Here is a 15,052-nt window from a genome sequence, read left to right on the forward strand (position 1 = left end):
AGGGTGGAAGGGCATATGAATATAGGACTGGGAGGCTCAGGGATCTCAAGGGTCGTCCTGGGTATGGGCTAAAATCATTAGCCAAAAAAAGACTTCCCAGGTGTATGGGGAAAGCATCTTCATTCATACTTCCCCATTAAACAGCATAATCTCACACAGACACACAGACACACACACACACACAGACACACACACAGACACACACACACACAGACACACACACACACACACCCCCACACCTTCATTTAAATTATTCCAAGTATACTGAGGTTCTCTAAGAGTAATACAATAGGCCTGTGCATCAAATACCTCTGGTAAATTGACCAGACATCTACATACTTTCTTAGGCAAACAACATAGCAATATAAATTAAACAATGACAAGTGCATATCCTTACATATATTCAGACCTAAGTGAGAAAAATACTCATGACGTATTAGTTTTGGTCAGAACTTACTCAACTCCTGAACCTTTTCTAATGTTATTTTCAAGGCTCGAGTGTATCACAGAAACACAGAAGGAAATAAAATATAGTTAATTATAATTCATCTGTCTCCTGACAAGATAGCTATTGTTCAGTTCCTAATCTCTAAGCAAGAATGAAGATACGGTATCCATCAACTTCACAGTTAGCTCAAGATCATATTTCAGAAAAAAATGTATAACTTAAGGAAGCATGGGAGTGATTCAAAAACCAGTTACAGAAAAATCTCCTAGATGGAATGTGAATCAGGAGCTTTCAACAGAAGGAAGAAAAAAACCGACTTACACGCAGTTTCCCTGGATGCATCTCCCATGGCCACTGCACATGTCTATGCAGCCATCCCCGATATAGACATTATCTATTGCCCATGTCTGCTGCTTGTCAAAAGGAGCTGGTTGATGCCAACGGAAACGAGTGGCTTGGGACCTTTGAAGAAGACGAGAATTTTAATGAAGGATGCTGTGGAAAAGAAAATGTGTTCCAGTATGTTTGAACAAGTGCATGGAGAAGTGTAACACAAAAGCATGTACATTCCTACTTCTTTTCTGAAAAGAACATTCATTATGACAATATTCTTCTTTTCTTTTTTTGAGATGGAGTCTTGCTCTGTCACCCGGGCTGGAACGCAGTGGCACCATCTCAGCTCACTGCAGCCTCCACTTCCTGGGTTCAGGCAATTCTGATGCCTCAGCCTCCCGAGTAGCTGGGATTATAGGCGTGCACTACAACACCCAGTTAATTTTTGTATTTTAGTGGAGACAGAGTTTCACCATGTTGGCCAGGCTGGTCTTGAACTCCTGACTTAAAGTGATCCTCCCACCTCAGCCTCCCAAAGTGTGGGGATTACAGGCATGAGCCACTGTGCCTGGCTGGTCATTATTACAATATTCTACAGAAAACATTGTTTATAGTCAAACCAAACCAACCAAACTGTGATAGTTTGATCATACAATTTGGCCCAGTGATCTTCCTGAGCCTTGTAAAAAACAGACAGTCAGAAACAAAAACGAATCCTAAAAGTGGAAGCCTCAGGGGAGCTGTGAGCCTTGGATTTCATGTGGGAAGTACCATGGAATGACACCAGAGCTGCTGCTAACTTGTAAGTGCAAAATCAGAAAAGATGACTATCTCCAAGCAGCCGCAACCCCTCTGCATTTGGCTTGGGAACAGAACATGGGCTGGATTTCAGCTTCCCACTTGCTCCCTAATTGGACAGAGAAAATTGTACAGAGAAAAAAAAGAGAGAGCATAATAAATGAGACCAGACTTATTTTACATTGATATAAAAGCGATATAAGTAAAGCTAAAACAGAGGTTCTCCCATTCCAGAAGCAGAAATATATTTGCTCATTCACGGAGTTCTGGAGAGTGTCTTGCTCAAAAATACAACACACGTGTTTTCAGAAGCACTAGATGGCAGTAAAATCCAAGCAATGCCTGAGGCTCAAGTGCATTGAACATGAAAAGACTTTTAGAGGAAACCATTTGTGTTTATTGATCCATATATGTTCTGTCATTAAGAGACCGTTAATCATTTGACTCAGGAATATCTGTTTAAGGCAGGACAAAAGACCAAACAACAGGAAGGAGTTTGCATTTTCCAAATGAAAATATTTCTATAAAGTTTAGAAAATGGAGAAGAAACAGACTAGAACTAAAATCTTCACCTGAAATGAAGAGGTCAGTCCAATACATGTCTGTTGAGCGTCTATGTACAAACTGGTTTCTCCATAATTTTGCTTGCTCCCCAGCTTTGGCATGTTCCCCCAGCAGAGTGATCTCTGCCTAATAAACTCCTGTCACTTTCTACTGCATTTTACCGAAACCCCTAGTCCCCTCCTTGGCCCACAAGGTCCTGCCTGAGATCCGCCTGAACCTGGGCCTCTGCTTCCCTCCCTCATCATGGTCACTCGCCTCTGGAGCACTGTTTCTCCCCTCAGGCGCCAAAGCACACCAAACTCATTCCCACCTTTCTGCCTACATATTCTCTTTCTCTGTCTCTGTCTCTCTCTCTCTCTCTCTCTTCCTCTCCCTCCCTTCCTCTCTCTCTTTCTGCCTGGTTAACCTCTGTGTGTCCTTCAGGTCTCAGAGGAAATGTCAGGTCCTCACAGAGAATTTTTCTTCCTGATCCCTTTTAAAATGATGTTACTTCCATGCTATTCTCTCTCATAGCAAACTATTGTTTTCCTCTTATAGTATTTGTCACAGTTATAGTTATACATTTATTTGCATACATATTTGATACATGTCTGTCTCTTCCTTGAATGGTAAGTTATAAGGAGGAGAGCAGGGTTGATTCCTTTTTGTTCAACATCGTAGACTTCATGGACAGCACCTAGAGCTTAGTGGGTGTTCTAAAGGTCCAGGAAGTTGGTATCCAGGGGCTTCCATTCTCACAGTAAGCAATGTGGAAATGCACTCACCCCTGTAAGCTGTGTAACTCAGCGGTTTTGCTGATAAATTATTTTTAATGACTAAATTTATCTAAATTTATTTATAGCTATGTCTGTTTATCTGCAGCAACAACTTATAATTAACATAGTGGAATACCATATTTCCATAGCACATAATTACTCGGAGTCAACATTTATATATTCATTCTGTTTTTTTTTTTAGACTATAAGCTTCTGAAGGGCAGAGAATATCTCTGTATCCCTTAGGGAATATTGGTTTGTATCCTCAGTGCTTATAGATAGTAGGTAAGTAATGAACTTTCTTTGTTCCCCTAATATCTTATACATACTTCACCAAAGCCCTCGTCACCTTGTATTAAAAGTGCCTATTCATATGTAATTTCCTGTTATTTTCCTTATTTATCATTTTATTGTTGCTGGCACCTACAGATGGAGCTTCATAAACATTTGCTGAAAGACTATTAAGTTGGTAGCAATAAAGATGCCCAGGAAGATCAAAACACCCTACAAGAGATGTCCTGTAGGGTAGATGGGCAGGGCCTGGTGTCAGCTGTGGAGGGGTGGTAATCTGATGGCTGTTGAAGGGGGCAGACAGCTTCCTGGCAGCCGAGAGGTGGCATGGGTTGCCTAGCAGGTGGTTGCTTTCTGAGCATTGGCTGTGTTTAATCACAATGTGGGCAACCACTTAGAGAAAATGTATGGAAGATTTAAGAGCCAGATGCATTGTTGGAGTTGACAGCATTTATGGGGACTTCCAATGCTGACATTTTCAATTTGTGCAACTCTCTGGCATTTCAAAGAAGAGGAAACAGTAAGAAACTACATGAAAAATGTACTAACATGGGAGTTGGCCCCTCAGGAGCAAAGATAAGTGAGGGCTTTCATTTGTACTCTGGCACTAGTAGGTTCTATGTCCACGGTGGGTAACTAAACATGTATAATAAGGGAGTTAAATGAGATGATTTTTAAGGCCCCTTCTTAGATGTGATGATTTCATATTCTTAGGAATAACTACACCTAGTAATTATGTACCCATCAAACAAGGATACACATACTATCCAATATTAATTTGTAAGAAGAGGAAACATTTTCACTAAGAACTGGAATATAAGTTAAAAATGAGAGTTTGGAAGTTGAATTGCCAGGACTTCTTATTCCCAGCCCTGTCAGAGCTCCACTGTGTGAAGGGGCCACATCACTTATGTTTATGTGCTGATGCTTCCCTGTCAGTAAACCAGGAAGATGCTACTTTCCGCCTCACAAGGGTGTTGTGAAAATTAATTAGTTCTTGTTTACCAAGAACTACGAGTGTCTTGGTGGAGTTCCTCGGCAGGTGTTATCATTTATCTTTATAATGATGGCCACCATCAGCTGCTACTTCCTGGAGTTGGGGGAAAAATGGTCCCAGAGAAGATTTCTCATTTTTCCATATCCTTGAACTCTCTCCTCTTGGTTCTTTTGTGGAGTTATACCATTTCTTTCCCATCTACAGTATGTAGTAAGTGTTACATCAGTTTTGTTTAATAGATATCCATTGCTAAGTAGTTAAAATATTACTGTTAATAGTACGGTTCCCCTCACTGGTCTCCCAGGTATCTCTCCCTACACTACCTCCGCACCTTATAACAGATTTCACTACACATTACAGAGTCTTCATTTTTGCTCTTTTCTTCAGAATGACTCTATCTACCTATGAAGTCCTCACTGTCATCATCATCATGAGAAAAAGCCCTTTGAAAGGAACATAATGTTTTAAACCTCTTCATCCTTCCCTGAAATATCTTTTACTTTGAAAGAGATACATAAAATATTTAAGCCTAGAAAATCTAGCCTAACAATGCCATTCTACCAAAGACGACGATGACGCCCAGTGACCTAAGTCTCACACTGATTCACTAACAAAACTGAGACAAGGCAAGGATCTCTTGGTTCATGATTACTTTGTATTCTCATTAAGCAAACCTTTCAAAACTCCACTGCAACCTCCACAAAATCTTCCTACCCTTATCATTACCTGTAAATATGAACAGTTGTTAAGCTATGGGAGGCTGTATGTGTTGCAGCTATATGTGTCTTGACTTCTGTGTCAGCTTCAGAGCTGAAGCCCCTGGCCCTCTGTGTTTGAGCAACAGACTCTGTGATGTCAGCCCATTTCAAAATGTGTGTCTATTTGCCTTGCAAGCCAAGACCCTTCCTTTATGTTTTGCATAAAATTTCCTCCACTAGCCTATTTCTTTGTATTAGCCTATCTTCTTTGACAAAGTTGGAAAATATTCCAAAGAAGATATATAAATGGCCAATAAGCACAGGATAAGAAGCCCAACATCATCAGCCTTTAGGGAAATGTCAATAAGAACCACAATGAGATACAACCTCACACCCATGAAGATGGCAACAGTCAAAAAGACAATAACAAGTGCTGGTAAGGATATGGGGAAATTAGAATCCTCTACATTGCTGGTGGGAATGTAAAAGAGTACAGCTGTTGTGGGTAAAAGGTTGTCAGTTTCTCAAAATGTTGAACATAATTACCAGGAATTCCAGTCCTAGGTATATAGCCAAGAAAAGTGAAAACATACATCCACATAAAACTTGCACAGGAATGTCCACCGCAGCATAAAAGGTGGAAGGAACCCAAGAACCTATCAAACGATGAACAGATAAATAAAATGTGGTATATCCATAAAACGGAATATTAATCAGCTGTAAGGCGGAATGAGGAGCTGATACATTCCACAATATATCACACTACACTTTGATGCTAAGTGAAGGAAGCCAATTGTAAAACAAACACACATTGTATAATTCCATTTCTATGAACTGTCCAGAACAGGCAAATACAGAACGTAGCTTAGTGGTTACCTAGGGCTGGGGTGAGGGGTGGGGAGTGACTGCTCATAAGTATAGGATTTCTTTTAGGGGGCACAAAATATTCTAAAATTACACTGTGGTGATGGTTTCAACAACCCTGTGGGTTTTTTTTTTTATTTAGTAATGACTAAAAAACATTGAATTGTACACTTTATTTTATTTTTTTGAGACAGGGTCTCATCTTGCTCTGTCATGCAGGCTGCAGTGCAATGGCATGATCTCAGCTCACTGCAATCTCTGCCTCCCAGGTTCAAGTGATTCTTATGCCTCAGCCTCCCAAGTAACTGGGATTACAGGCATGCACCACCGCGCCCGGCTAATTTTTGTATTTTTAGTAGAGACGGGGTTTCACCATGTTGGCCAGGCTGGTCTTGAACTCATGACTTGAGGTGATCCGCCTGCCTCGACCTCCCAAAGTGTTGAGATTACAGACATGAGCCACTGCACCCAGCCAATAAGCTTTTTTAAAGTAAAGAATATGGCCGGGCATGGTGGCTCACGCCTGTATTCCCAGCACTTTGGGAGGCCGAGGCGGGTGGATCACGAGGTCCAGAGATCAAGACCATCCTGGCCAACATGGTGAAACCCCGTCTCTACTAAAAATACAAAAATTAGCTGGGCAACATAGTGTGCACCTGCAGTCCCAACTACTGGGGAGGCTGAGGCAGGAGAATCGCTTGAACCTGGGAGGCGGAGGTTGCAGTGAGCCGAGATCGCACCACTGCACTCCAGCCTGACAACAGAGTGAGACTCCACCTCTAAAAAAAAAAAAGTCCTCTCTAAATTTGTTTACCTGAAAGTGTTATAGCCTCCCATCCCCATCTCTTTCCCCCATTCCTTTCACAATGTTGCCATTTTTGTGCACAGCACCTTTCCTTAGAACTTCCTGCAGACATTAAGTAGCTTCCACGGTGTGGCTAAAACCACCTGGGCTTCCAAAGTGTAGTTAATCTTTAAAGAAGGTGGTTTCAGTTAGGTCATTAGGGCTAGTAGAAGGGAATAGATAATCTTCAAACTGTGACTTAAAATAGCCAAGTCGCACTTGAGCCTTTCAGTGGCCACTCCCCTCCTCCCCTTCTCGGTGGATTTGGGTTACCTGCCCTTCCACTGACTCACCCTGGGTCTAAGGTGATATTCAAGAACCCATGCTATTTGAGCCACCTCTTACTTTTAGGTCTGGGGTTAGTAAGGAGGAGGAGGCAGATTCAGAGTAGGGGCTATGAAACTGATGTTGGCATCTTCCTCTCTTCCTTTTCAGTCTCTCTCAATAACTCCTGACATTCCTGCCTTCCTATTTCTCCTCGGACCATCTCTCTTAGGCAAGCAATAAAGAGGCAGTACTAATACAGTGGTTAAGCCCATGGGCTCTGGTGCCAGACAAACTGTATTTATTTCCAGTATCTTACTGAAACTGTTCGTTCGAAGGTCACTCATTCTCTCAAATTGAAAAATCCAGTAAAGTTTTTTGTGAAACTTTTAAATTCATTACTCTCTATAGTTTATGTCATTGAAGGCCATCTTTTCCTGCTTGTTAATCTCCTCTCACCTGGCTTCTGGATACCATGTTATTCTGAATCTTCTCTCTGCCTGAATCCTCTCAGTCCCCTTGCTGGCCATTTCTGCTCCTTCTGCTATTAAATTTAGGAGTCTTCTCTCTCCCTCTCTTTTTAAACACTCTCTTATGGAGGCAGGTACAGTTTTACAGCATTGCCTATTACTCTATGTTCATGCCTCTGAAGTTCATTATCTTCTCTTGGGCTCAGATCTTCATGTCTCTGTCAAATGGACATTTCCATTTGTACCTCCAGCCATCACATGTAATCCAGCATCATTTGACTAAATTTGCCATATTGTCCCTCCTGGAATCAACTTTAGCTTGCTCCCCGCATCTTCTCACTATTTTACTAGGCTTCAAACTCTGGAGTCATCTCTTGATGTATGTAACGGAGAAGGAGAAATTAGTGACTGGGTTTTAATCAATTCTTTCTTTGAAATGCTCTGTCATATCTGCCTCATTCCCTCAGCTGTAGCCCAGACTTGTTATTTCACTTAGAAGTTATCGTCACAACACCTTTGCCTCCTCCTCTTATGTGAATCTGTCTGTTGTCCTGATTTTTCTCTTGGAAGAATATTCTCAGCTCAAAACCCACCACAGTTCATTTTGCCTACAAATCTAAACTCCTTTGCCTTGCTTCAATGCTTGCTATAAGTTAACCCAACTCTGTGAATCAGCATCTTGTCATAGCTTCCAGATATGAGCCCTCTGCTTGAATCGGCAACTCGTGTGCTTCCCCTAGGCCCATACCTATGTGTCCTTGCACTGTCCACATTGTTCCCCTGATTTAGTGTTCTTTCATTTACCCACCTAATTCCTAGCCATCCTTCAAGGCCAGGGCCCATCTCTTCCATGAAACACTAGAATTCTGGCTTTCAATATCATCTCCGATTTCTTGATACTGCAGCATTTCTAGCCCATTCCTCAATGAAGCACTAAATTATATAGAGCAGGTATTATTTTTCAGTGGTTTCTTGGGTATATGTCTAATTTTCCTTAAATAGATTGTAACCTCCTCCAGTGCAAGAATTTAAGACAGTGCCCTAGCCATTATCATGGGCTCACTCTCATTCAAGATTAAGCTGTGACTTAGGAAAACTTCTTAGTCTGAGGTTGAAGTCTGATAATAAACCTGTGTTATGGTTAACAAGTGTGATTATGTGGTTAACTCATAAAAGTAGAAATAATTTTCATTTTTAATAAATCTTGACAATGTTCTCAACACTTCCATGCACATTTATGAGATTTTCATATGGTGAAAAGGATCTCCATTTTTCAGATGAAGAGACTGAAGTTTAGAAACACAAAATAACTTGCTTAAAAGCTCATAGGGGTGAAAAGGCAGAGCCCTCCACTCCACTACAATGCTTTTTGTTCATTTATTTATAAATCATCTTCTTTCAGGAAGAGCTAACTTAACTAATGTGTATGGCAAGGAATAGAAACTATGAATCTATCTACTCCAATTATTTATGTTTTAACATAGCAATGTCTGGAGCAGAGTGTGATGTAGTCTGGAGCAGAGTGTGATGTATCTTGTGTTTAGTTTCAGTGTTCCCTTCCTAGTTAGGAGCACCAGCATCCGTTCAGTTTTGCAACTCAAAGACCAGGGAGTCGTCTTCAGCCCTGCTCTTTCCCTCAAGCTCCCACGTCAATTTCATGACCCAGCTTGGTCAGTTTCATTGCCTCCCATGTCTCTTGACTTTCTCCACTTCTCCTCATGTCTACTGCCTGTACCATCGGCATTTCTTATTCTTCAAGAGCCTCTTTACATCTACTCTTATCCTCTCCTATTTGTTTTCTGGTTAGAATGGGCTTTTCTGTGGCTATTACAAAAGTAAAAAAAAAAAACAAAACAAAAACCCAACAGATGCTGGCGAAGTTGTGGAGAAAAAGGAATGCGTTTACCCTGTTGGTGGGAGTGTAAATTAGTTCAACCATTGTGGAAGACAGTGTGGCATTTCCTCAAAGACCTAGAAGCAGAAACGGCATTCGACCCAGCAATCCCATTATTGGGTATATACCCAAAGGAACATAAATCATTCTATTATTGATACACACATATGTTCATTGCAGCAGTATTCACAATAACAAAGACATGGAATCAACCTAATAGCCCATCAATGATAGACTGGATAAAGAAAATGTGGTACATATACACCATGGAATACTATGCAGCCATAAAAAGGAATGAGATCATGTCCTTTGCAGGGATGTGGATGGAGCTGGAAGCCATTATCCTCAGCAAACTAATGCAGGAACAGAAAACCAAATACCATATGTTCTCACTTATAAGTGGGAGCTGAACAATGAGAACACATGGACACACAAGGGGGGAACAACGCACACTGGGGCTTGTTGGAAAGTGGGGAGTGGGAGGAGGGAAAGCCTCAGGAAGAATAGCTAATGGATGCTGGGCTTAGTACCTAAGTGACTGGATGATCTGTGCAGCAAACCACCACGGCACATGTTTACCTATGTAACAAACCTACACATCCTGCACATGGAACCCTGAACTTAAAAGCTGGAAATGAAAAAAAAAGAAGCAGCTTTTCTGAATGCAAATCTGTTCATGTCTCCCTATTGCCAAACACTTTAACAGGCTTTTAAGTGTTCCTATAATGAACCTCCAAATCTTTAATACAACCTACAATACTCTTCATGGTCTGACACCATCTCATACCTCACCTTGCTCCTCTCTCTATCTGATCCATATATTCAGCATCTCAAATACACCTGCCCTCTCCTACAATTGGCTGCTATCCTTGCTTGGAACACTCCTACCCTTACACTTTACCTGGTTAACTTGTATTCAACCTTCATATCTTACCTCAATTATCCTTTTTTCAAGAAAGCATTCCTTGGCCTTCTTGACCAGGTCACATCACCCTATGATACAGAAACTTAGAGCATCATATACCTGTTCTCCATCACTTATCACAGTTGAATTTTATATTTACTCCTGTGATTATTGGTGATTTCTGGCCAATACTCCTCTCCTACCAAATTAAAAGCTCCTTGAGTCAGGGATCAGTTCAGCTCCCTCATAGGCCTAGCACATAATTAAACAGTTAAAAATATTTGTTTAATGAGTGACTGAATGAATAATTGCTACTGATGACTAGTGACCATTTTAGTTTGGTGAATGGTTTGACGTCAATTTGTGACCAGCCAACCTCAGCTGACACTCACTAGTACTGTGCCAACAATACTGGGATCCTAGCCTTATGGTCATGTGTTGAGTAGACAAGGCTGCAGTTGTGACATGGTCACAGTCATTCCTAACCCTTACTGAGCACATGTCTTTAAGTTGTCAGCATCACGTTTCTTTATAGCGAAGAGCTACAAACTGAAATCCTCAATTCTGGCCTGCTGGACCACATAAACATTGACATTTCAATACGTTTCCAGATAACAGAGACAGTGATTTTAATTTAAAACAAGGAAACACCATATTTACCAAGTAACTGAATGTAAAAGTAGATGTAGTATAGATATGTTTACTCATGTTTGAAACAAGTAACTCTGAGACTGGCATATTGTTCTAATGATCTTTGGCATATGGCAGAGAAGTGAGTCTGGCTTGGGCTCCCTCCATGCACATTTCTTTTTGAATTACCCAAAGGGCCTTGTTACAAGGCAGTGTCACCTTTAAGACAATTGTACATGAGCCTTGAGGGTAATATAATAAACAAACTGCTTATTTTCAGTACAGAACAGGGGGAAATGGATGCTCATCAGATTTTTCAAATAACATTTGAAAGGGTCAAAATTCTTGTGGGTATGTACAAGAGACAATTAAAAGATAGATTAAAGGATGAGAAATAATTACTTTTCTTGAGTAAAAGACTCAAGGGCATAATGACTAGCTGGAGTAAATCTTAGAATGTCGCTTATTTGCAAAATGTGACTGAGTAGCTGGGTAATAATTCATAGAATTCATAAAGACTTAAAAGACTGTTGCCTTAATGGAGTTTTTTTTCTATTTTACTTATTAAGATCGCTTTAATAATTCATGCATGGCAACACCTTTAATGAGCAACAAAATCTCACGTATCTCATTTAAACTTGGCAACTCTGCTGACAGTTAATATAGTCTCGTACCTCTGAGCCAGCAATTGTAAAGCAGCCCTAGGCTGTTACTAACTGAAACCATCCCATTTATGATAATCCTAAGAAAAGTTATGCCCTAGATGAATGGTTGAATTTTATGGTCATTTGCTAGGAAAATTTATTCATTCTTCATTTGTGGGAAGATGACAAAACAATAATGAGCCCAAACTATAACTCCTGTTCCACACACTGGATTGGTTGCTTTGCTTCTTTCTTAATGCAGCAACTGAAAACCATTTTCTTGGAGGAAATAGGAGTTTCTATCAAGATGTTAAAGCTTTCCTATAATTAGCACCTAGTTTAGATGGTGAAAGAGAGAGTGTCATGTAACACTATTCCACTAGGCAAAGCTAATTCTCTGCTTTACTCAAACAGGAGTGGAAATGCACAGATAATTTAGATTTAACTTCTTTATCAGAATTTACTAGGCAATTTTATTTACTTTAATTTTTAATTTTTTTTTTTGAGACAAGGTCTGGCTCTGACACCCAAGCTGGAGTGCAGTGGCATGATCATAGCTCACTGCATTCTCAAACTCCTGGGCTCTAGTGATCCTCCTGCCACAGCCTCCTGAGTGGCTGGGACTGCAGGTAGGTACCACCATGCCTGGCTAATTTTTTAATTTTTTTTGTAGAGATGGGGTCTCGCTGTTGTTTCCCAGGCTGGTCTTGAACTCCTGGTCTCAAGTGATCCTTCCGTACCAGGCAATTTTATTAAGCCCTGATCCCTTTCCATAGAGACAAGAATGAAAGGTTTTTCACATAAAAGAATGCTTCAGGTGATAATTCTCAAGATAATGTCCATAATAAAATTTTAAAAGCAGACATAATTTAAAGGTACATTTATTTGCTACATTCATTTATAGGACATCACTCACTCCTATATTTACAGCAGTCTCACTAGCAGAAAACAGACTCTGTTTCAGTCTATTCTGTATCCAATGGGCCTATTTTAAATGACTTGTCTGGGCATCTCTGAATTAAGTTGGAGAAGCCAAGTGATGCAGCCACTGTTTTCTTTTGTAGTTCATTCTTTAAAAATATTAGAGTTAAAAGTCAGTAAAGGCCTGGCTTTTGGGAAAACATGGAATAATGCCACGATAAAAACTGGTTTCTATTTTACTCATTAAGACAGCCTTAATAATTCATACATGGCAATACCATTAGCAATTAACAAAACCTTCACATATCTCATTAAACTTGACATGCCAAATTTTATCACATTTGGGCTCACTATACGTAGAAGCATGTGGTGAACATGTAGAAGCATTCTTACCTGGTATAAGGAGGGAGAGGCAGAGTGATTCTGGTCCACTTGTTGAAAGTGTCTGACACCAGGATCCGCTGCAGATGATAGCGACTGCATTCCACATTGGTAGGCAGACAGTCCCTTACCAATGGGTGCCATGACAATCCAAGATCTACTGAGTATTCCAATTCAATTGCTGAAACAGGAAACATTATTTTGGATATAAGCATATATCTGCAGACCCAGGAACCATAATTGTTTATCACATTTGTGTATGTTTTAGTTTCATTCAAATGTCAGTTTGATTTTTTCTCTATACTTATATTTCCTGCTTTGAAATGCTTCCTAGTTTAATTTTTCTCTCTGTATATTACTAGCTATTATTTTTAAATTTCCATGTTGAAATAACTTTTAAGGGGATATGATCAAGTGAAACATAAAGTAAATGTTTGTGAATCATATTTTATAATGAGAAGCTTTTGGAACAATCATCATGACAAAAGTATTGCTTCACATACAGTTACATTATTTGAGTAACTGCATATAATTGATAAGATATATTTGTAATTTAATATTATAGTGATAGAATATATATCACAAACATCATTTAAATGGTATATCATTTCATATAGTATAATACTTAAAAATTAATATAGTTTATTTAATGGTTAACATACGAATAAGGAACATATTATATATTTTAATAATTAGTGTTCAAACGGTTAATAAATTGAGCAGACTTCTCCAATTTTGACCATTTTATAGGAATCCTGACCAACTAATGTCAATTTTGACCCTGGTATGGGTGAAACTTCTTAGAAATTGTAAACTCTCTTTTGCTTATATATCTTGCTCTGCTGTGTTATAGAATATATATAAAATATGGAAATCCAAGGGGTTTAAGGAGGGAGTTGAAGGCCATGGAATATGTGCCAATGCATGCCATCAGGTTGTGGGTCTAAAGAAAGATATTTATTTCTTTCCTTTTCTTCTTCTGGAACATTCAACCCATACCCCCTTTTATTTCTCTCTCCCTATTCACTTTATAAGCTGCCTAAGTCCCTACCTCCCTTCCGAAATTGCTTTCTCTAAGGCTGTGGTTCTCAGTCTTGGCTGCACACTGAAATCACCTGGATACCTTTAGAAATGACTGATTCCTGAGTCTCCCTACCAGAGATTCTGATTGAACTCTTTTGGGGCATGGCCAAGGCGTCAGGAGCTTTAAAGCTTCCCAGGTGATTCTCCCGTGCAGCCAGTGTGAGACCACACACTGCCCTAAGGTTTCTAGGTAAATACAATGGCCTGGTCTCAGTCTTCATTGTGCTTGCCTCCTAACAGCATTGGACATTATTGATTACTCCCTGATTCTTGAAATGTTCTTTTATTTTGAGTGACATCATTCTGAGTCTCCTGTCTTTTATTCTGACTCCTTTGCAAGTTTGCCCAGCTATGGGCATTCTTCCAGACCCTGTTTCTGGCCATCTATTCTACAAGTACACTCTTGATTCAGTGATCACCTCTGTGCCCCAAATTTCCTGGTTTTACACCTCAAAATAGAGTTGTGTCTACTGAGCCTGGCATGTGCTGGATGCTGGGTGCGCTGTGATGAGCAGTATAGACACAGTTCCAGCTTTCTATACTGTATGTCATCTTCACTAAAGGATATCTTCACTTAGAAGTCCTTTCACTTGCATTAAGAAAAACTCACCATTTTCCCTCATTAACAAACATCTCCTCTTAACTACCACATTTTATCAACAGCAATACTTTTACACTGGTTTTCTGGGTCCAAAATTTAGAAGTTATTTTAGCCTTTGGTATCAGAGGTTGTTAAGAAAAAACACAATTTAGAAGTTATTTTAGAAATTTTACTTTTCTGTCTCCTTTACCCTCTATGTTCAACTCAGTCCTGAGATCTGCTGATTTTTTTTGCATTATCTCATATCAATTTTATCTATTCCATGTCTCTTCATGCCACATAGTGCAACTCTACATTGCTTCCTACAGATGTGACCACTGTGGTTTCTTTACTGGAATTCTTCTGTACCCACCTTCATTGTCTCTGGAGCTAATCTTCGTGAAACACATCATGTCACCCCTCTGCACTTGTACTCTCTTGTTCATGACCTTACCAAGCACAAATCCCCACGCCTGCTTCTTAAGGCCCTTCTTAATTTGTTGCCAACTCCACTCAGCCACTTTCCTCTTTCATATTATCATTCATTTTAACCTTTCTCAGGAGGCTGCACCAGCCTGTATAGAAAGTACAAGTGACTGGGCTTACGAGGGCAAAATTTTAGTCCTGGTGCTGTGCTGCAGGTTGACCATGTGATAACTTACTTCTTTGGGCTCTCCTCTACTTTCTAT

The 15,052-nt window shown here is 39.9% G+C and overlaps 1 protein-coding gene across 3 annotated transcripts in view; it reads right to left on the minus strand.

Moving 5' to 3' along the window:
- RELN (reelin) overlaps positions 1-15,052 on the minus strand; it is a 520,521-nt gene that overhangs the window by 56,589 nt on the left and 448,880 nt on the right. For all 3 annotated transcript variants that reach the window (XM_003825720.5, XM_055114793.2, XM_063606317.1), the window contains exons 46-47: positions 12,713-12,881; positions 770-910 (exon numbers count right to left, since the gene is read on the minus strand). In XM_003825720.5, the coding sequence (XP_003825768.3) occupies positions 770-910; positions 12,713-12,881 (310 nt within the window). The remainder of the gene's footprint in view (positions 1-769; positions 911-12,712; positions 12,882-15,052) is intronic.

The sequence above is a fragment of the Pan paniscus genome, chromosome 6, assembly GCF_029289425.2.
Source record: "Pan paniscus chromosome 6, NHGRI_mPanPan1-v2.0_pri, whole genome shotgun sequence".
Classification (NCBI taxonomy): Eukaryota; Metazoa; Chordata; class Mammalia; order Primates; family Hominidae; genus Pan; species Pan paniscus.